The sequence below is a fragment of the Sylvia atricapilla genome, chromosome 2, assembly GCF_009819655.1.
Source record: "Sylvia atricapilla isolate bSylAtr1 chromosome 2, bSylAtr1.pri, whole genome shotgun sequence".
NCBI classification, from domain to species: domain Eukaryota; kingdom Metazoa; phylum Chordata; class Aves; order Passeriformes; family Sylviidae; genus Sylvia; species Sylvia atricapilla.
The window spans coordinates 9,820,951-9,844,224 of record NC_089141.1 but is presented as its reverse complement, the minus strand read 5'-3'; the positions used below and the strand labels follow the sequence as shown (position 1 = coordinate 9,844,224).

The 23,274-nt window shown below is 44.8% G+C and overlaps 1 protein-coding gene across 1 annotated transcript in view; it reads right to left on the bottom strand.

Moving 5' to 3' along the window:
* FCHSD2 (FCH and double SH3 domains 2) overlaps positions 1 to 22,586 on the bottom strand; it is a 122,734-nt gene extending 100,148 nt beyond the window's left edge. The window contains exons 1-2 of the mRNA XM_066340799.1: positions 22,441 to 22,586; positions 20,199 to 20,296 (exon numbers count right to left, since the gene is read on the bottom strand). Of these exons, the coding sequence (XP_066196896.1) occupies positions 20,199 to 20,296; positions 22,441 to 22,461 (119 nt within the window). The 5' untranslated portion in view covers positions 22,462 to 22,586. The remainder of the gene's footprint in view (positions 1 to 20,198; positions 20,297 to 22,440) is intronic.
* Between the last annotated feature and the right edge of the window lie 688 nt (positions 22,587 to 23,274).

The window sequence follows — 23,274 nt, the reverse complement described above, 5'->3', positions numbered from 1 at the left end:
AAAGCATGAAAACACAGGTCTCCTTATAAAAAAGAACAGAAAAAGGGGAGCAGATAGTTTTGTCCCAGTGACAAAAAACACTCCATCAGCTTGAATGAACCCCAAATACTGTTGAATTTCTTTGTATTTATTCTTTCTTGCCCTCTTTTTTAAGCCATCACAGACTTGAAAGGGTTTTGAATGATTTTTAGTGGGGCAAGGGGAATAAATAAGCATACTGCATTACTGCTGCCAGGACAAAGATGATATTTAGGAATTAAGTCTTCACAAATCACTCCTGACCAGTCTCTTTAACAGCGAAGATGTGAAGTGTTTCTGTATAGGTCAGCATCGAAATCCCAGCCTGGAGTCCCAGCCTGGCCTGCTGCTCAGGGCTGGAATGCTCCTGAACTTGGCATTTGCCTCTGTTGACCTTCCTGCCAGCCCCTGTCACTCACAGCCCAAGGTTACCCTGGCCACGGCCCCACCTCCAGCCTATCGATGTTCTCCCTCGATTTAACAGGCTCCTTCAGCGTGCCAAAAGCTCCATCCCACCATCCAGCTTGTGACTGAAGTCATGGAGCAGCACTGATCTATCGACTTCTGAGGGATTCCCAGCTGCCAGCTGCACTTGGCACTGCTCCCCAGCACTTAGATTTGGGAAGCTCTGCCAATTTTCCACCCAGCTATCAGTCCACATGTCCCCAGTGTGGCTGTAAAGGTGCTACAGGACTGTGGCAAAGGTCTCACTGAAGCCACCATGCACTGCCAGCTTTCTCAAAAGGCAATCGAGAACCTTTTGCCCTTGGGAGTCCATGCTGGCTGCTCTAAGTCACCTCTGTGCCTCTTCAAGGAATGGAAAAGAAGCATCAAAAATGGTTTGCAGGAGGTTTTGCTGTAATTTTCCCAGAAATAAAGGTAAAGATGAGCAGATGCTGTTCCCCAGATTCTCCTTCTAGCAGTGTTTGAAAATGGGTCCAGCATTTATTCGCCTTTCTGCAGCCATCAGGAAGCTCTCCCATGACCTTTCCAAGGTGAACGATCCCACTGCACCTCTGGAGTCCCAGTAAGCTCCAAGTCCTGCAGCTGCACCTGTTATGTCCAGTTCCACTGGACAGGTCACAGTCACAGTTCTGGCCTTGGCTGGGATGGAGTTAATTTTTGCACAGTGGCTGGGATGGGGCTGTGCCTGGGATTTGTGCTGAGAACACAAAGTTCTGGGCACAGATAACTCAGGGATGTTCCCATTATTGCTGAGCAGTGCTTACACAGCTCAAAGCCTTTCCTGCTCCTCACACCACAGAATGGTTTGCGTTGGGAGGGACCTTAATATCAATCTTCCTCCAGCCCCTACCATGGGCAGAGACACCTTCCACTATCTCAGGTTGTCCCAAGCCTAGTCCAGCCTGGCCTCGGACACTTCCAGGGGTGCAGGGGCAGCCACAGCTTCTCTGGGCAATCTGTTCCCATTAGTGAGTAGGCTGTGTGGGTGTAAGAAATTGGGAGAGGATCCAGCCAGGACAGCTGACCCCAAGTGACCCCAGACCACACAGCATTGTGCTCAGCAATAAAAGCCGGGGGAAGAAGACAGAAGAAGGGATGTTCAAAATGATGGCATTTGTCTTGCCAAGTCACAGAATCCAATAATGTTGGAAAAAACCTCAAGGGATCATTGAGTCCAAGCTGTGGCCAATCCCCACCTTGTCACAAGCCCAGAGCACTGAGTGCCACATCCAGTCCTTCCTTGGACACCTCCAGAGATGGGGACTCCAAACCTCCCTAGGCAGCCCCTGCAATGCTTGACAATCATCTCCATGAATAAATTCCTGCTGAACTCCAACCTGACTCTCCGCTGGCCCAGCATGAGGCCACTCCCTCTCATCCTGTACCTTCCCCCCATGGCTGTCCCCTCCTGTCAGGGAGTTGTGCAGAGCCAGAAGGTCCCCCCTGAGCCTCCTTTTCTCCAGGCTGACTCCCTCTCCCAGCTCCCTCAGTCCCTCTTGGTGCTTCAGCCCCCTCCCCAGACCATGACACTGAATTAAAATATCCTTTGTAATACCAGTTCCCACTACAAAATCCAAAGGGGAACAATCCTGCAATACTTGGGAGGAGGGAATGGGCCAAAACGTTTTGCTCCCCCTTGAAGGAAAACAGATTTTCTTACGAAATGCCAACATCCTTGTTTGGTTTAGTCCAGTAATTTTATGTGGATGCCTCCTCCCACTTTCCCCCAGCAACATGAAAAATGCACCATCATGAATCAATACCGTACAAGCAAACAACTGCTGTTACCTGGCTTTAATTTAAGGACAGGTGCGTCACTTACAAAGGCACAGCAGAATCCCAAATACTCCAGGCAGCATAAATCATTCCTGTGGCCCCGTTCAGGGCAGGGGTTGACATTAAATGCTGAGATAAGAAAACACAGCAGCAGCTGCATGGCTAATGAGGGACTCCAGGAACACCCGTGTGTGCAGGGACACACTGCATTAATATTCCCTCCCCGTGTCCAGCAGAGACAAAGACAACATACCTGGAACAATAATGAATCTACAGAAATTATTCATCACGACAAGACTCTCAAAACGCTGCGTGTAATAAGCTCCTCTTCGTGGTTTTTCTCTTTACTAAACAGAAATGTTTCAAAAGATTTGCATAAAATTCTGAGCATCTGAAGGGTAAATGATTTTTCAGAACACCACTATTTCTGAAGGTATCTGTACATCGGCTGCAGAAAGTGTGGCAGTGCAACAACCAGGTTATTAAAATTTGGAACGTACTTCACAGAATCCCAGAATGGTTATGGTCAGAGGGAACCTTACAGAACATCCCATTCCCTACCCCACCAAGGGCAGGGACACCTTCCACTGTCCCAGGGTGCTTCAAATCCTGTCCAGCCTGGGCTTGGGCACTTCCAGGGATCCAGGGGCTGCCACAGCTTCTCTGGGCACCTTGTGCCAGGGCCTCCCCACCCCCACACAGGGAAAAACTTGCTCTTAATACCTCCCTGCAAATATCTAATATAAAATCCTGCTTTCTTTTTAGTCCAAATCCATTCCCCTTGTCCACCTTGTCACAAAGTACCCAAGACTCCTAATTCAGAGATTTTTGTAGATTGACTTTTCCCTTTTCACAGCAAAACTCCTCCAACACTGATCACTGAACACCACTAATGATATTTTTCATTTATACATAAAAAATTTCCCCTCAGACAAAAATGCAACAAGTGAAGTTTCACCTTAATTACATCATGCAAAAGAATTAACTCCTTTATTTCAACTCTCTGTACTGTCAGACCACCACAAAATTACCAGGAAATCCTGGTGCCTCCAATCACTTTCTGGATAACTGTATTCAATTTAAACATCCTCAGATTTCAGTAAAACCAGTGCAGACTCCAGGAGTTGATCTCATGCCTTTGCTCTTGCAGAAAGGCAGCTGAAGAAATTTAGAAGTTGTAAGCAAGGAGAAAGTCACTTCCCTTTCATTTAAGGCCAGAGTCTCCACTTGCACAGAATACTTTAGGTTCCTCTTCAGCCACTCCAAGAAAAAATATCACCAGAGGTCACATTACAGCAAATCACAGCCTTTATGTTTGGTTTTAAAAATAATAAACTCTCTTTTGTTCAATGGTTTTACATCATTTGAATGAAACCAATCCCTTCCTAGAAAGATGACTCTTTTATATGCCTGCTGCCACCTGCCAGGTTTATGTCATTGCTTAGAAATAGGCAGTTCAGCTGCACTTTTATCAAGGAGCAAAAGTGCCATGTGAGGTTGGAATATCAGCGCTGCCACTATTGCCCTTCCTGCTGAAGACTTCGTACCACCTATTAAATAAACTCCACAAGAAGTTACTGTACTGCGTTGAGCATTTAACAGCACTGGTCAAACACTGGTTTGCTGCTTGGATTTTGGGCTGGCTTTATTTGCCTGGTCTGCAGTTAAACTTGCTGTCTCCCACATGACATCACATCCATGGCCTTCAGCACAGAGATACACACATGATATTCTTCCCCCAGGTGATGAACATATTTCTATGTCAGAGCACATTTCTACGTCAGAGCACTACCTTGGCTCTTCTCTCCAAATTACGTGTTGAGGTTTCCCTAGTAAAGGGAAAGATTTCCCTGGAAAAGGTTGAGTGGGAGGAAATAAAACTGCTGATTACTGCAGACCCTTCCCTAGAGCCCATCACTAGGCTGCCTCAGACAACGTCTTGCTGCTCCCATTCCAGAGCATCCCTCTTCCATCCTCATGTCTCTGAGCAGCTGGAGGTGTCACTGATACAGTCCTTGAGCAGCCAAACAAAGCATTCATACTCTTCCCTTACTGCTCACCGACCTCATAGGCTTTCCCCGCTCAGCCATGAGAGGCTCCTGCTGAAATTCCTGACCTTCCCACACAACACAAGGGGATGGGCTGCTCCTTAGCCTTCTGGAGGTCCTCCTTAGGAAAACTGAGCTGAACCCATCACTCCTGGCCGCTTCCCAGGAGGCTCTGCCCACCAGCTGCGTTAAGGAGCTGAATCCTGCTCCCACGACAGCACATCTCCAGGTCCTGAAGGCAATCTGTGGTCACACAAGCCCAAGCCACCACCAGTCTGGACAGGATTCCAAACACCAGCCTCCCCTCCCATGGCAAGTACGAACAGCGGGGAGTTCTCACACCACAAACATCCCAACGTGCTGCAAACGTGGCCTCCAGGCCAAGATTTTTAACAAGAACGTTGCTGGACAGGCCATGGTCCCACCAGCTGTGAAAGCACATGAGGCACCAGAACAAACTCAAAACCACCCTGGCAAGGTCACCCACAGAGTAAATTTTTGCCCACAAAGAAGTTCTCTGACCCAGCATGAGAAGCCAGTGACATTTCCTGCTTGTGGATCCACTTGAGGTCAGCCTGATCTCAGCAGACGTGTGAAGGGCACCTTCACAACTCCTGAAGCACAAATATCTGTAACATCAGGAAACTCTTTATTTGCTGAGTCAAGGAATTCAGCTCTCCTTCCTGCAGCTCACTGGCAAGTCAGCCCTCACTTTCTGCTTACCTCAGTGCACTGCTCCAGTTCTCTGGCAAGCACGAAAGAAATAAAAAGTGGCCTTTTTTTTAACTTGACACTAATGTACATGCTCTGTACTGTCTCCTCTTTAGTCTTAAAATAGCTCTTCTGAACAGAGCTTCACAAATTCCTGCAGAAAGGGAGTAACTGGCAGTTCAAACATCCTGTACCACAGCAGAGCTCTTCTCTCCCCTACAAATTCCTTTCTACAACGCTTCTCACGGTTTTCTAACAGCTCTTCCCCGAGCAAACAGGAGCTACAATATCCGCCCCATCCCTTTTACAGCCAAGCACACAGTAATCCCTTGTTGATTCAGCTACTACAGAACATTTTACCACCCCGAGGAGCCCTGCTCCATCCCTCTGCTACACAGAGGACCTACAGTAACTCAAAACTGCGCTGGATTCTATATATGACCTTCAGGTAGAAGCCTGCTCATCTCACACCTAAAACGAATCAGCTCGGACAGCCTTGCTACCATTTGTCCTTTGGAATGTTTGCCCTTTAAATCTCCACTTATCCTCAACTAAGCGAAAAGTACACGGAAGGAAAATTCTCCTGAATGTAAACAGAGGTATTAAAGCTGAAAATATTTCAACTAATATTTCAATGTAGCAGGATACAGCAAGCTATACAATCAAGGGCTCAAAGTCGGGCACAGTATCTTTGTGCCAAAAACAGTCTCCTGCCTGTGAACCCTAATTCACACCCAGTTTTCAGTACCTGGATCATCCTCCTGCCATCCCCACAAGCAACTGCAGATATTACCCAACTCAAAGGAGTAATAAGTCTGCCCTCCAGAGAGCAAATAAATGAGCGCCTGCTTTGAGAAACAAAACCCAGAAAGCCTAACTTTGAACATCTTGACTTCACAAATTCTCACACACAGAATCGTTCAGGTTGGAAAAGACTTTGATGATCCTCATGACCAACCATGAATGATTTCCCAATGTTACAAAATGTCCCTACCTAAAAAGCCCATTTGGATTTTCAAGAGAGCATTGCTTACTCAAGAGTACTCACAGCAGTTTAACTGATGCTCTTCAATCCTGAAACTTCCCCACACAATGTGTTATAAAGTCACAATTTTTAGCAGGACATTTAGAGGTCAATCACAACTGGTACAGGCCAATTTTAAGTGCTCTTTACAACATACAGAACATATCTTGGCAATGTTTCTAACTGAAGCTTTTTAATGCTCAGTAAAATTTATGTGATTTAAACAACAAAAAAAATATTAACACATATGCAAAATGCTCGGTGTTAAAGTACCCACAAGCAAACTGGGCCTGAAATGGGAGATGTGATTTTTACCAGCACAAGCTCCCAATTAATGAGAAATTTCTCCTCTATAAATTTATTAAAAACAACAAAGCAGTTATTTTCCCAAAGGCATTTGTGAGTTACGATTCTATTCATGATTTTAAATGTTCTAATCCACACAACCTGTGATAAACCATGAAATATCTTTACCTCGTGCCTGAACAGTGCCCCTGTAGCAATGTACAGAGAAAAAAATTCCAGACAACATTCACTAGTGAGCAATGTACTCCCCATAAATCACATTACTGTACAGCTTGGGATTAGGATGAGTTGCTACTAGCAACAGAGCCAAAAAAATCAATTCTGTCACTATATATAGAGAATTCTTGCAACCTCAAACGTAGCCAATGTTTTCAGCAATTTGTCTCAGAGAAGTATTAGCAGTCCAGCACGCGATCAGAGGAACATGACACCCAGACACAAAACAACAACGCTAAAACAATAGTTTTTCCTTCAGTAGAATAAAAAAAAAGAACCGTCAGAAAGCTGCTGCTGAGTGTGAGCATTTCATCCAGCCTTTTCAAAATAAAAGCGTGCCCTCTTTACAGTATTAACATTCACAACAAATACAAGGATTGGTTTCAGAGCTTAAGTGCATTTTAAATGATCGCTAATGAGTTTTTGGTTTAAAATGGGAAACCAAGTAAACATTAGGGAGAGATACAATTTAGACAAATATAAGGGTACTTTTCTATAGCTTCCCCAAATTCTCCTGATCCATCATATCCAAGGCATTTCCCTTTTAGAAAAAAAAATAACCAACCTGGGATATTATAATTCAGACTGTCTACCAGGAGCTTTTAGAAAACAGGGATATGAGGAGCTTCTTTGATCCCCATTTGCTGAACAGCAAGAAGCCAAGACACATTTCATCATTCATGCTTCTTTTTTCATCCTGGATCTGCAAAAGGTTTTGCAGCAGGCAACAACCACCTTGGAGTTCTTACTTTACTCATCTGTCACGTTTTAAGAATCTTGTCAGTGCCACCCAGGTTTATTACAAAGACTTCTCTCCTTTTCTTTTCCTACAGTCTTAATGTGAGCACTTCAATTTTAAATGATGCCCTTCACAAGGTTTCATTGTCACTAACACTGATGTAAGTCAAATTCTGTATTTTAATGGATTCTACAGGTAATAATAATTACTATAATGGGTTTTTTTCCTCAAAGCACAATCACCCTGTTTTAGAACAGTACAGTAGATGTACTGTTATTTTTTAAGTCAGGAAAATGTAACAGCTCACTGAAAACATGCGGCACAATTTCTAAAACCTATCTGTAGACATATGTCAGAATCACAGAATCATTTAGGTTGGAAAAGACCTCTGAGATCATCGAGTCCAAGTTTTGACTGATCACTACCTTGGCACCACCAAGTGCCATGTCCAGTCATTTCCTAAATACAGATATTCCTTATTAACTTTTCCCAAAAGGAGAAATTTCAGTCTATTGCCAACCAAAAAAAGGTACGGAAAAGATATCCGAAAGGGCTCAAGTCATCCTGTCTTCTTGCCACTGACAAGAATATTGATCTTGCTTACTACCTGCAGCACCACCACCTGCTCCAAACACATACAGGAGTACAATGCAGTTAAAACCATTTCTCTGGAGCTCCAGTAAAACCAGAACACGGCTGGTTATAAAGGTTTGGTATAGAATCACTGACTCACAGCATGGTTTGGGTGGGAAGGGTCTTGAAAGGTCATTAGTCCCACTCCCTGCCATGGGCAGGGCCACCTTCCATTGTCCCAGCTGTTCCAAGCCCCGTCCAACCTGGCCTTGGACACTTCCAGAGATCCAGGGGCAGCCTCAGTTTCTCTGGGCACCCTGTGCCAGGGCCTCCCCACCCTCACAGGGAAGAATCTACCTCCCAAAACCGAACTATCCCTTGCTCTTCAGCAGTCTGAAGTCATGCCCCTTGTCCTGGCATTCCATGCCCATGTCTCAAGTCCCTCTCCATCTTTATTATGGGCTCTTTTCAAGTCCTGGAAGGGGCAATTAGGTCACCTTGAAGCTTCTCTTTTCCAAGCTGAACAATCTCAATTCTCCCAGCCTTCCCCTCTGGGCTGCCAGTTCAGCAGCACAGCTGGGTGCAGAGAAGGCAAAAGGCATTTCAAACATCCAGCGAGCTGTGTCAACAAAAGGGCCCAGCCCTCCTCTAGCACAGTATTGAGCTAACCTGCTAAATTTAGAATTTAAAAAAAAAATCACAACTACAACGGACAAACTGCTCCAGCAGAGAGATCCATTTGCTCCCTGAGAGTAAAGAAGTGTTTGGATGCCTGGAGAGATGAGGTCTTGGTTCTTAACTGGACAAGAGCTCCGCAGTGCACCTCCACCAGAAGGACTTGGCAGCCAGCGAGCAGAGAACATCAAAGCACCCCCACCAACTCAAAGGAACTTCTCAGGGCAGATCAAAGCTCGAGGCACTTCATAACTCGGGCCTGGGGTGTTCCAAACACCACCCCAAACCCGGGAACAAAGAGCGCTGTGACGGCCGCATTCCTGAGGCACAGCAGAGCCCCGCAGGAACAGCAAACCTTGGCCGGACACGCAAGTCACAAGTCAAAGTCTCCCCAGGAAATCAGGAATAATAACACGGCCACGCTCGGTTTCAGGGAAAAGCACCTTCACTCCTCCTTGCGCTGCTCTTTGTTAGGATGGAAAGGAAGAGAGAAAGAAGAGGGAGCACACAGGAAGCACGTACAGACAAAGAACTGAAGGACGTTTTTATCAGTGACACATTAGAGAATGATCAAAGTCTTTACACAAGTTTTTAATATTATTTCTTGAGTACCAAACGCCCAACAGACAAACAGAGGATTCAGCTCCTCTGGCATTAGGGATCAGGTTGAGCCACTTTTTGCCAACAACAGGTAGACCACAAAACGAACTTCAACCACTCTTTGGGTATCAAAATTCTGCCTATTTCTAAATGAAAAACTCCTGTAATCACAAAGATTACGTTCACCTTCTCAGCAGAACAGCTTAAGCTTCAAATGCTTAGAAAAAGCTAGAATATAGGGGCTTCTTTGTTTTCTACACAGCTGATTAGCTCACAGCAATTAACTACAATCTGCTTTAACATCAATTAATACAAATACAGATGAACAACGTCTAGAATGAGTTTGTTTGCATTTTTAACCTATTTGAACATAATGCACATCATTCAGGTTCTGCATACGGTCAGCCAAATCAGAAGGTTTTAGGCAGATGCTCTCTTGAAAGCCTGCACATCACAGGGAAAAAAAAAAAATGAGATTCCCAAAGAGAACTAGTGCACTTCCCAAGCTTTCCCAAGTCCTCCCCAGTCTGCCACTATTTATAGTGATTCGAGAGACTCAACACCTCCCACACTGTTACAGTTCTGAGCTTTTGCTTTGATTTGAAACACACAGAAAAGAACTAAGGAGGTGGTACAAACCAGACTTACTGCAACTGCAGAAATTACTTTTCTGTCATCTCCTTTCTATAACTGGGTGGGAAATGTGGGATATAAGGAATAGCTGCAACACCCACTAACAATCCCAAAGACACCAGCTGTACAAGTACCCCCAAAATATTAATGTTTGCTACACAGACAACTGATGTTCTTTTAACTGAAAAGAAGAGATTGCTCAGAGATCCAGAGGAAATCAAATCATGAGCCCTGAATCTTTTGCTCCCAAATTCCCACATTTTAGAAAGAGAGCATCAGTTTGTGGAACAACCTCCCAGGAGACATGTAGAGTCCTCACTGTGGAGGTTTAAGATACAGATGTGAGGTAACTTCATCCAGGCTCCCTTTGCCTTGCAGAGTTGGATGAGATGGTCTTTTGAGGTGTGCCCTGGAGGCAAATCTGCTTTTAAAGAGCATCCTGGTATTGTTGGTACAGTGAAATATCTTAAGTTTACCACCCTAAACCAATGTCACAGGAGCTGGTTCGATAAAGTTAGTGAAATTTAAAAGTTTGGGCTTTGGTGTGACTCATGTGAAAAAAACCCACCCTTGTGATTTTCCTCTCATCACCCCACCAAATCACACAACCATGGAATGGTTGGGGCTGGAAGTGACCCCTGGAGACCCCCCTGTCCAGCCCCCCTGCCAAAGCAGGTTCACCCAGAGCAGTTTTGAATAAGTCTAGGGAAGGAGATTGCAGAATCTCTCTGTGCAGCCTCCTCCATGCGCTCCATCATGTCACAGTAGTTTTTTTCCTCATATTCAAGGGGAACTTCCTGCATTGCAGTTTGTGCCCGTTGCCCCTTGTCCTGTCACTGGAAAGAGTCTGGCCCCATCCTCTTGGCACCTGGCCTGAAAATATTTGCATGCATTGGTAAGATCCTCACTCAGCCGTCTTCTGGAGGCTGAACAGCCCAGTTCCCTCAGCCTGTCCCCATAAGTTGAGGTGCATCATCTTTGTAGCCTCTACTGGATCCTCTCCAGTGGTTCCCTATCCTGTCTCTCTTCACGCAACTCTGGCTGAACAGAGTTGAGAAGAACAGAGGAAGAGCGAGAAGACAAATGGGAAATTGAAAAGCAGGACCTCTTTCTTAATCAGGTGTTACTAGGCAGTGATATGTACTTGTCCTCTTACTCAGCCAGCTCAGATCACAGGGAGATAATTAGAAACAATCACACAAAATCAATTAACATGAAAGAAAACTTCATAAACAACAAGCACATTAAAATAACGTGGGAAGCCACTGCCATCTACGCCCTTTCTCACCAGTGGAAACACAGCTGAAAATGAGCAAAGTACATTTAGAGATAAGACAGGCTAAAACCAGGCTGGGAACACACCAGGACTATGAAAAGCAGCTGCGAGAAATCAAGACATCATAACACTGCCTATTATTGCTTTTCTGAATATTCTTTTTAATTCACAAGGCAATCCAGCCTGTCTATTCTGCCTTTGCCTGGCTTTAGGATTGGGAAGACAATGATTTTCAGGTCAAACATTAACAGAAATTCAGCAGCCTAACACATGGCAATGTTTCAAGATAGAAAGTCTCAATTATGCCAAGAGATTACAACTGTTTTACTCCCTGCTGAAAGACTGAAAAATAGGGGTCAATTTTACTTCATTTTTCAAGAACTTCAGCCCCTCATCTCTGTCGCTGTCAAACCCTGAAATAAAAGCACAGTAATTTCACCTTTTATACAGTTAAGTGATTTCTCAAATTTCCAGTTTGCAGAGGATGCCAAGCTGAGCAGCGCAGTTGACACAACGGAAGGACAGGGCCATCCAGAGGGTAGGATTAAATGAGATACTGGGAAGGAATTGCTCCCTGCGAGGGTGGGCAGGCCCTGGCACAGGGTGCCCAGAGAAGCTGGGGCTGTCCCTGGATCCCTGGCAGTGCCCAAGGCCAGGCTGGATGGGGCTTGGAGCAGCCTGGGATAGTGGAAAGTGTCCCTGCCCATGGCAAGGAGTGGCATTGGGTGAGTTTGAACATCCCCCTCAGACTCAAAATCATTCTACAAATCTAAGATTCATTCTTACATTCAAAGATTCTTAAAAGCACTTCTGATCTGAGCTCATCTCAGAGAATCATACTCTCAAGAAAAATTGTGGCTTGCTCAGTTTTTTGCCTCCTCCCTTTTTTTTTTTTCTCCTTCAAAAATGCAAACAGAACATAGCAGAGCCCCCTCAAAAAATCTTATTTGTGCTCAGGATTGTGTGTATTTAAACACGGCCATAAGTGCCAACATTTTCCCCACTAACATTGGCTTGCATCTGGCTAGAAATCACTATACTTAGTGGCTTTACCACCATAAATCTTCGAAAGTCTTCTGCATGGCTGAGCTCTGTTCATAAAATTAGACACCAGCGCGTTTTGTCTGTCTCATTAAAAGGATGTTTGGTGGAGCCGGAGCAGGAGGACAGAGGAGTGTGTGAACAACCTCCTCAGAGCCACTGGGGATCGGCCCAAACTGTTCTCACAGTGGCACAGAGAAAGGAACGCTTAAAATAACTCCAAAGGCTCTTTAGAAGAACAGCTCCGAAGGTTATGAATAATTTTAAAAGTCTGAGAATGGAATCTCCGTCCTTACAGTAGCACACAGGGGGGAAAAAAAAAGCCAGATTTCAATAGATTTTTTTTTTAGCTACTCTATTTCTTCAGGTTTCACTTGGAAATATTCCATTTGCTTCCTAAATAAACACAACACATGACTTACAACCATTATTTCAATACTTTCCCTATCTTTCCTCAAGTTTTAACTGGAAATATTGTATTTACTCCATAAATAAACACAATTCAACACATACAAACTTAAAGTCAATAACAAGCCCCCAACTTGATATATTCCTACCATGAATTTTGGAAAAATGTTATTAAAATTTTAAAACCTACTATAAAAACCAGTCAGAAAAGCACCACATTGAGGCATTAAAAACCAGTTTGTACTGCAAACATTTGACCAGAGCAACTCAGGTTCTATTAAGGTTTTAACCTTTTTCAACTGCCAGTTTTTAGAAGTATAAATGCAGAATACCTTTTTTTGTGCGCTTTCATATGCAGAAAGCAATCAGGATGATTAAACAAGGTCATTGATTTTACTAAGCAAAAAAAACAATAATTAAAAATCAGATGCATATTCATCAGAAAACCAAATTCACCACGTGGAAGATAAGATATCAGTTGGGTCAAAAGTTCACTGGGAGCAGGAGAGGCTGAGCTCAAGAACCAGCTGGGAATGACAAGAAAAGTCAGGACACCAAGTTCTCTGCAGCCAAGATAACTACGGTACAAACCAATAATACAAACCCACAACCTCTCTTTTTACCTCTGCCTCCCCTACATGGAATATTGACATGCTGTAGGATTTGGTAACCCCATTCTCATAGTTTTTCAGGATGCTAGCATCGAAAAGGCACAGATTTCTGAGGTGTCCTGATGGGATACTGGCCAAGGCAGCAAAACTTGCAAAATAAACCATTTGGCACCAAACTAAACAGAACAAAAGGTTGAGGCTGGATACTGGGACAAGGCTCTTTCCCCCACAGGGTGATCAGGCTCCCCAGGGAATGGTGATAGCACCAAGTCTGACTTCAAGAAGCCTTTGGACAACGCCCTCAGGCAAAGAGCGGGGCGTTTTGTGCAGGGCCAGGAGTTGGACTGGATGACCCTGATGAGCCCATTCCATCAGGATATTCCATGACTCTGTGACAACACACCACCAATAGCAAATCAGGCCAGGCCACACTGACTGTGCCTGAAATGGGAAGAATGCTCTTCCTCTTTCCAACACAGGGAGGTCTGTGGGATGTCCCCAACGCCTTCAGTTCCTCTTACACACAGGGGTTTGCAGTAACAGCTGGGATGAAAAGCCTTGAGGGAAAGCCTTCAGCACAGAAGTGATGTGATGAAGAAGAAAGAAAACCCAAGAAGCACCTTGAGTTTCAACAAGTGGATCAAAGGAAGAGATTTTTGTTCCTTTGGAACTACCTTGTGCCGTATATTTTAATAATGTACATTGCAATTGTCCCCATAAAAATCTGTACCAAAGGCAACTTCACAGGACTTCATGGCAGCTGCTGGTTTCCCAGAGCTCTGCCAAGTAACACCGTGGTGAAAAACAAGAGTTAGGTCCAGGAAAAGCCATGCTCGGATAAAATTCAGGAAAAAAAAAAAAAAAAACCAAACCCACACGACTTTTCTGCAAACTAAAGACTTAGTTCTTAAAAACAGGGCACAAGTCAAAAGTGAAAATGCAATTTTTGGCAAGAGTTGTACTCAGAACTCAAATGCTCTTATTATGTCTTGGAAGACAAACTCACACCATAGCTTAACAGAACAAGCCCAGGTTCTCCTTAAAGTCCTTAAAACTCAGACTTCCAGAGCGTGTGTTGGAATTGCTTTCAGAAAAAAGAGCTCATTCAAATGCAAACCTCAGAGAAAAAAAATGGGGAACAAAAAAGAATTTTCATCCTGATGTGAGAAATGGTTTGTTGGGTGTTAGACTATTAGTTCTGCTACAAAAAAGCAAATTAAAAAAAATCTTTTGATTTTTTTCAAAAATAAAAATAATCTTTTATTTTCAAAAATAATCTTTCGATTATTTAACTTTCATCAGTTGAAAAGTACTCAGAAATACTAAAGGAATGTGGTCCATTTCTCAATTCCACTGTGCCAAGACAGGCCTGAATCATTACACTGTGGCCATGTTTATACTAAAACTCTTCTTTTTTTTGCTCAGAACTTGGATTTCCACACCCAGTAGGCAGCAGCTTTTTTTAAAGCACATTCCAAGGCTCCCTCAAACAGTTCCAGTCAAAACATCACCAGATTTTAATTCCTTCAAGAATGTGAGCATCTCATTAAAGCCCTGCCTAATTATAGGTAACGTGCCCAGACCACAGATTCTGTGGCATCTTTATATGAAATATTATTCAGAAGTAACTGCACCAACTTTTCTCAAAAATTCTGAAATTTCTGCTTCTTTAGTTTTATAGCGAAGAATTGTGTGTTCTCAACTAATTAACAGAGCCTGGGGAAAAAAAAAAATGAAAGTATAAAATAAAGTCATGATCATCACTAGTGGTGAGAAAGATCAACCCAGAAGGAAAGAAATGTCATCAGCTCATCAGAAAATTGAAAGTTTTAAAGAAATAAATATTCCAGTCACACGAAAGAAAGCCTCAACTGTGAGTCAAACCCAGGGGAAAAAAAAAAATTGCACAGTGTTTTTGGGAATTTTTCTGATTCTTCTGCTGCTTTTCACTTTGGCAGGTTGCAGCTTTCAGAACCTGTAAGCACAGCAAATCACTCTGCTCCTACTGATATAAAGCCCCAAACACCAGAAGCAAGAATTGCATCTGCTGAATGCAGGGGATGACCTTGAAGGAAAAAGGAAGGACACATTTCTCAGCAAGAGAAACGGAAAAATAGATGGACCTTCTTGTGGATAGATGATTTTTTTAAAAAGGGGCTTTATCAGACACCAACTAGCCAGAGGCAAACATGCTCTGGAGTCCAGGTTCAGGACTATCCAAATAAATTGCATTCCCTGCAGCTGGAGACTGGAAAGAACAGGAAGAAAGGTAAACTCCTCACCACCACCATGCCCGAGGGCAGGAAAAGCAGAGATTTCTCCAAATTATTCAGAATCTCTTATGGAATTCTAATACATATGGCTACACGCACATGTAAATACAGATTATCTTTTCAGCTTTTTTCTCCATCTGCTCCTCCTTCCACAGCTCCACAAGGCTTTTCTGCCTTAACACAGAATCTCTGAAGGGATCTTGTAGATTTGCTGTATTTAAAAGTGCAACTGCTGCTGGTCTCTGCTCCAGACTCAGCCCCAGCTGCCATAAACCTTATCAGGAACCTGCCAACACAGCCAGCCAGATTCCAGGAGCACAAATTCCACCAGGGAGTACAAAGTATATCCAACAGCAAAAGCTTCCACGGAGCATAATTGAGCACAGAAAATGACATGTTAAAACGAGCAGGAACTGGCTGGCTACGGATGTAAATTCATTCATACTTTTACTTTCTTTTTTTAAGTATCTGTGCTGCTGGCTCTGGCTTGTTATGACAGGCTGAGGCATCAAAGGAGTTCTCTGTCCTCATCCTGGGCACAGAAACACAAATTCTGCCCTGGAATTACTGATTCCTTCACAACCTGCAGGAGGGACAGCCCAGCAACAGCATCCAAAACAGGGAAGGGCTCAGATTGGGAAGGAAGAGTCACAAGATCTCCCTATTCAGCTTAACACATCTTCAGTGGCTCTGTGAACATTAAAAAAGAAAGAATCTCAGGAACAGAGAATTAATTAAAATTCACAAGGTCAGAACTGGATAAAGGGAGGAGATGAAGCACCTGGGAGGAAAAAAAAAAACAAAAAAGAAGAAGTTGACAAATTGGAAGAGAGAAGGAATCGTCAGAAGGCAGAGCTTTGGAGAGTGGAAGATAGAAAATCACAGAATATTCTGAGTGGGAAGGGACCCACAAGGACACCCCACAAAGGGAAGGAAGCAGCAGGAGAAAGGTGAATGACACAGAAAAATGCAGCTTTATCAAAATAAAAATGTCAGGAGGCAGAAACCACAAGGACAGAAGAGGGAAGGAAACGGAAGGAAGTATTTGTAAATAGATTCACATCCCTGTCAGAGGCACAAGTAGATTGTGAGCCTGTCTTTTTGGCAATTCCTTTTAAACTATAAATGTGAAAAAAAAAAAAATTAAATTCAGGAGCCAACAAATGAAAGGACTGCATTCTTACTCCATCTCAGCCAGAAATCAGGCAAACCTTTACATCTCATTTCAAACAACTTAAAAGGATGAAGCAACATAGATCAACACATCCAGACAGCCAAAATGAGTTAAGACTTAAATAACTTCCACTTTTTTCCAGGGCCGTAACTCACAAAGCAGCAGCTGTGCCTTCTACAGGGGCATCAGGCTGGGGTTACACAGTGACTTTAAACCCGTGTGAACCTGGGCTGCTGTTGAGCAGCTTTGCTTTCCCTCTCCATCCTCAGGTACTTATCATTCCTCCTCCCTCTCATGCCACACTGGACCAGGGACTAGATTTATCAAAAAACCTGGGAGAAAAGTGAGAACTTTTCTCAGAACTTGCCCACCCTGTGCTGCAGCAGAATTAGTGGACCTGGCCCCACATCTTTAGTTCAGACTAAAGTTAAAACAGACACATAAGCACAACTTCATTCTCCTTAGCCAAACACAAATGTGAAGAAGTTTTTAAAAGGACATTTTAGGATACCTCAGCAAAACCTGAAAGGCCATAACAAGTGTTTTGGAAAAGCAGACCCCAAGCCTTTGAAAAAGCAAGACCCAACTTTGCTTAATGCCAAGCAATTATCATTTAAGGAGTTTATAAAGTCCAGCACATAAATACCTCACAGGAATGCCAAATTGAATTAAAATGTGAATCATACAGAGTTCTTTACAATTCTGCAGGCACTGGTACACACACAAAAGGAAAGCATCCCTGTGTCCCAGCAAACTAAGAACATCTGCAGACCCTGGCTGTGACTTCCTTCATACCATCAGTCAAATCAGGCAATCTTAAAATCAAAAATAAATACAAGAATATAGGTAACACCTCTGACAAATTCAGCCGTTCATAGACCAGCAAAAAAATAATTAACTCACTGCCTAAAAACAGCCAGTGTGGATAGAGGGAAGGACTTCTTGCCGTAAATGTTGGAGGGTTTCTGGATCACAGCAACAAAATAACCTACATCTAGGTGTCAAAGAACCTTTTTCTCCATCCCAGTGGCAGAAAGACAACCTTTTTTATGGTAATGCCAATGCAGATCTCCCACATGAAGGCATGAGATAGCTTTAGTGAGCTACAGAAGATAAACACATGTCATGCCTAAAAGTAAGCCAAAGACCTTAAAAGCATCCTGAATCACTTGTTCCCCAAATTCCCCAGTCACTGAGCATGAAGAAATGTAACACGAAGAGCCAAACAGAGATTATAAGCACAGAAATGTATTTTTAAACCTATTTGCTAACACATTTCAAACACATTTTTTATTGGAGTCTTGTCAAGTCACAAAAAGAGACTTCAGCTTTAGTACTACTGAGCTTCCACAGAAGAACACAACACAATTTGTTAAGACTGAAATGGATATTCGGTATTTTTTAAATAAATACTAGAGTTTTACATAGTGTCAAAAGCCATAAAAAAGCGTAGTTACACACATACACCTCAACCCTGACCAAGAATCCCCAGTTTTGTGTAAAGATATCAAAGCTGCTAGAACTGCAAACATGCTTTATGGGCTGGTAGACTGCCAAAAATCATCTGCTAATACTCCAGACAATAGATGTATTCTGCTGGAGAACTTTCTGATCTTTTCCTCTTATCACTTCTCTTTAGTTGCACATAAAACCCAACTGAAGCGATACAAAAAAATGTGATTTGAATGCTTGCGTTTGTGTGCCAACAAATGAAGCAATTATTCACAATAAAGCAACTTTTTCAAACATGCATTTTTAATCACTGGTTTGCAAGCCCTGATTCAGTGTTTCCTGTTGCCACTGCAGCACTTCAGTTTCTGGAATTCCGAGTACAAAGTTGTGCTCCTGAAAGCTTCAAAAACACTACCAAAGGACCCAAATTCTTCTGAGTCTTGATAAACAAATGACACTCTGTTCAAATTCCTTACTTTTGGATAACAGCAGGGTGCTCTCCATAAAAAACAAACCTTCCTTCCAGAGACAAAAAGATCCTGTGTGTGGTTCCAGCTTTCCGGAACGCTCTGGAACCACAGTGGCTGCATATCCTGAATCCAGCCGTGAATTACAGGGTATATTAGGGCAAGGTTGACACCCAACTTCTCACAGGAGCATCACACCTTGACCAATACCATGGAGCTCCCAAAGCTTTCCCCCTTCCCAATTCAAAGGCCTCTGCCTCACACACCAAAATTAGGGCTTCTTTAGCAAATGCTTTTAACCCCAAATTCCCTGGTTCTGGATTCTCTTTTCTGATATTTGAACAAATCACTGACACCACGGAGCTGTCATACCCCATCTCATCACCCCCCACTGAAAGAATGTTTAATCTGTAAATCCACGCAGCAATTCTACAATCAGAGTGCTGAACACACTCAGTGATCATGGGAGTGAATTAAACATATTAACCCGGCTTCCTAATCCCCAGCATTAAAATTCAGAAATTTAATTAACTGCAGAAATTAAATTACATTAAAGGAAAATATTTTAAGCTGACGTTTTCACGTTTTCCTGGGTTTGTATCCACAGGCTTATGACATCTTTCAGCAGAATACAGACTGAAGTCTGATCATAAGCTCCTGAAAAACAGCAATTGCTAACAAAACCTGGGCTAGAGCAGCAGTATCCAGCCTAGATGCTCTAAAAATAAGTTTCCATCTAAGGGGAGAAAATTCCTTGGATCAGTCTGTTACTTATTACTCAGCATTTGCGAGTTACATACTCCCCAGAATAATCTTAATCTGAGGAAATGAATGCTGTGATCTTTCCCATGCAAAAAAAAAAAAAAAAAAGCATTTCAACACCCAAAAAAACAAGGAGGAGAAAAGGCTCCAGCCTTGACATTCTGATTTATGGAGGACGCTGATAGTGACACAAACAGAACTTCATCTGTCAAAGCCAAACACTCGCATTTAATACATAAACATCAAGCAGGAAATCTCATTTAAATAATTAACACGTGGACCTATCCACTGCCAAAAAGAGCAGGGCAGCAATGGACTTCTGCGGAATATTTTACAGGAAACTGAATGATTAATCCTCCATATAATGCCAGGTACCCACTCCCACTACATTTTGTTAAAAGCAAACCTTTAATTTCAGGAGAAGCAAATCACATTAGGTAAAAGGAATAATGAAACCCCCACAACTGCTGTCGTGTGGATTTTCTCTATTGTTTTGAACGCGTGCAGAGTTTTAAATTATAAATGCAAATATCTTCTTGTAACTTTCTGGTAAAAAAAATGCAATCTGCTTGAAAGTGCTTTTCAAAGCTATCTCTAGTGAGACATAAATCATCAGTGGCTTTAAAATATTTCAGTAATTTTAGCAGCCTTTTACAACTGGTAAATGGAAGTCTCAGAATATTATGTAAATAAATATTGCTGAAAAGACCGATGCTTTTTGGACGCTGTTTGTGAGTTTCTTTTAACATCTCCCCCATTGAAGAGAAGAAAAAATGGTTTGCATTGTGTTCGCTCCAGTTATAATTTCCAGCTGTGTCAAAACTTTAACAGCCTAAAAGCAGGAAATCCAAAGAGGAAATTCCATCGTCAGTTCCTGAATTTTGTAATTCAAATGTTCTTCCAAAAACTGGACCTTAAAGGAATTTTGGTAACATTTTCTGTAGCCTTACCTGATATCTTCCAGTAGGTCACATTCTGCCTGATGCTTGGCCTGAAGTTTTGTCATCTGCTCAACTTGAATGTTTTTCAGCTCTTGTGTGACTTTCACCTACAAAAAACCCAAACAAACCCATGGACCATTTATATTTTCTGTAGTTCAAGTCACATTTCAACAAGAAAACAAACAAACTGGAAAAGGCTTTAGAAGGTTGGCTATACATTTCTAGTACTGGTGTAGTTTTTCTTTGACCCTGTACAGCTAAAATTCCAATATTTTGAGAACCTACTTAGTGACTGGCAGAGAGCACCAATGGCACAGGTATTGGGAACAATTTGGTCTTGAAAGGGAATCTCAGAATTGCTTTGTTCTTGTTTTTTTATAAAAAGAAGAGTTCTTGGCATTTAAGCCCTCTAGTGATCACAGGGAACCCACATATCAGCCTTAAAAATGATCACCAGTATCTCTGAACACATTATGCATTCATGAGGACAAAAATGCCAAACTGTTACTGCAGAGGGATGAGAAATTCACAGAGGAAGAGGACACCCATCTCCCTCTTCTTCACTAGCCAGGCAAAAAAAGATCCTGGATCTCATCAGCTTCTCTATTTTAACCCTAAAAGCCATGCTCCAGCAACGAGCACCCTTTAATCACATCATCACATAAAGACAATTTTTTCACATGACACCAAAAAAAAAAAAAAAAAAAAACCCACACATATGCCCCTGACTTTAAGGAGAAAAAGCGTCTATTTGTCTATTTTTAACATAAACTTTCAGCATTTTGGGCTTTATCTGTATATAAAAAAAAAAAAGCCCAACTCAAAATAAATAAACCCATACGACACAAGTCAGGCAATGGAAATAAATTAAATAATACAGGCAAAGAATGACACACGTGAATAATAAACCACCAAACATGGACTAAAATGGAAATAATTGAAATTAAATTGGTTTTGTTTGACAAAAGCAGAATCCACCCATAAAATAAGAGGCTGGGAGGCAGGAATGAGGCACGGAGAGACCTTCACTGCAGCTGCCTGCCAGGGCTACTGGGGAGCTCTCGGCATGACAAGGGAAACCTGTTTATGTCCCTGGTCACTATTGCAGGGGTTTGCCAGATGGGAGAACCGGGTAATCTCCGCTCCCCACGGAGAAATCCCAGTGCCACACGGAAAATCTCCACGGGGCTGCAAACCATCACGGCCCAGAGCACCCCAAAGCGGGCAGCATCACAGACGGGCACAGCTCTCAGCCCCACGGAACTCCTTCCCCCGGCTCCTGCACAGCAGCAGCCTCTCCATCCTCTCCCCGCAGCCCCCAAAATGACCAGCCCACAAATCACCGACCGGCTCAAGCCCCCCGCTACAGCTCACGTCTCCCAGATACCAACCTGCCTACCCAGACAAGCCACACCGGGAACAGCCTTTATCCCAAATTTCCATTCCTGCTTGCCTCCGCTCCCACACCAGTCCCCCCGATGGGCGGCAGCCCACATGCCCACGGACCGCAGGGTCACCGAAGAGCCTCCCCGGTGCATCTGCAGCTTGTTCCCATCGCACGTGGGAACTGTGTGAAAACGCTGCACGATTCCGGCTCTCCCTGCTCCTGGGTGCTCCTGTGTGCTGCTGGCACACGCCGGGATAGTCTGCGTCCCTGGATCAACTCCAGACGTGACCTTCTTCCCCAAGACAACCAACCCGCCGCTGCTGGCACCGACACAGCACACGGGCCCCCAAAATTCCCGCGGCAGCACCCCAAACCTCAATGCCTCCTCCATGCAGCCAAGCCCTCCGCAGCCCTCCACCTCCCCTGGAGAGCCCCCGATGGAGATGGGGGTCCCTGAGCACCTCCATCCTCACCAGCGTGTCCCTGTCCCTGCCCTGTCCTACCTCCAGAGCTCGCTCCCAACTCATCCACCCCACCGCCACCCCGGCCCTCCGTGCCCAGTCCCCGGCACCCCCCCGACATTTCCCCAGGACCCACCTTGCAGGGCCACCCTGGCCAAAGCCCCCCCGGCCCCCAGCCGGCCGCTGCACCCCCCACTCCCTTCCCAACACTCGCGCTCCATCTCCAAACCTTCCCGCAGCCTCCCCCACCGCACAGCCCGCCCTGCGCCCCCCTCCCCTCGGACCCCCACACCGCTCCGTGCCCCAAAACCACCCCACCCCACGCCGCAAGCCCCTCAGAACCAGCCCCGGCCGCCCCCTGGCCCCTCCGTGCGCAGCCCCCTGCGCCGGGCGGGGGTCTCACCTTCCTCGGCGGCGGCTGCATGGTGGTGCTGCGCTGGGTATCCACATCAATTCCCTCCCCCCGGCAGCAGGATGCGGCCCCCGCTGCAGGAGGAGGAGCAGCAGGAGGAGGAGGAGCGGGCAGCGAGCGTCCCCCGCCCGGTTCGGGGCGAGTCCCGGTCGGCGGGAGGAGCGGGGAAGGGAGGGATGGAGGCGGGGAGGGACGGCGGGGGGAGGCCGCTTCTTCCCTACGGCCAGCGGAGCAGCGCCCCGGCGCTGGGGAGCCGGCGAGCGAAAGGAGGCGGCGGAGGGAGAGCGGGGAGAGACTTCGGGAAAAGACATGCGGCGGTAAAAATAAAAGGAGGAAGGAGAAAGAAGAAGAAAAAAAAAAACACACAACAAAAAAAAAACCCAACCAACGCCGCCACAGGCGCGCGGCGGCCGCGCGCGCCCCCCAGCGGCCGCCCCGGGGCCTGCACCGCCCCCGGCGGCCGCCATGGGCAGGGGCGGGGCGGGAACGGCGCGCGCGGGGCGCGGGGGCGCGCGGCGGCCGCGGGGGGGCGCCACGGGGGCGGCGGCGGCGTGAGGGGACACAATGGAGACACCATGGGGGGGCGTGGGGTGTGCACAACGGGGTGTGTACAATGGGGTGTGCACAACGGAGTATGCACAACGGGGTGTGCACAACGGGGTGTGTATGGGGTGTGCACAACGGGGTGTGTATGGGGTGTGCACAACGGGGTCTGCACAACGGGGTGTGCACAACGGGGTGTGTATGGGTGTGCACAACGGGGTGTGTACAACGGGGTATGCACAATGGGGTGTGCACAACGGGGTGTGTACAACGGGATGTGTA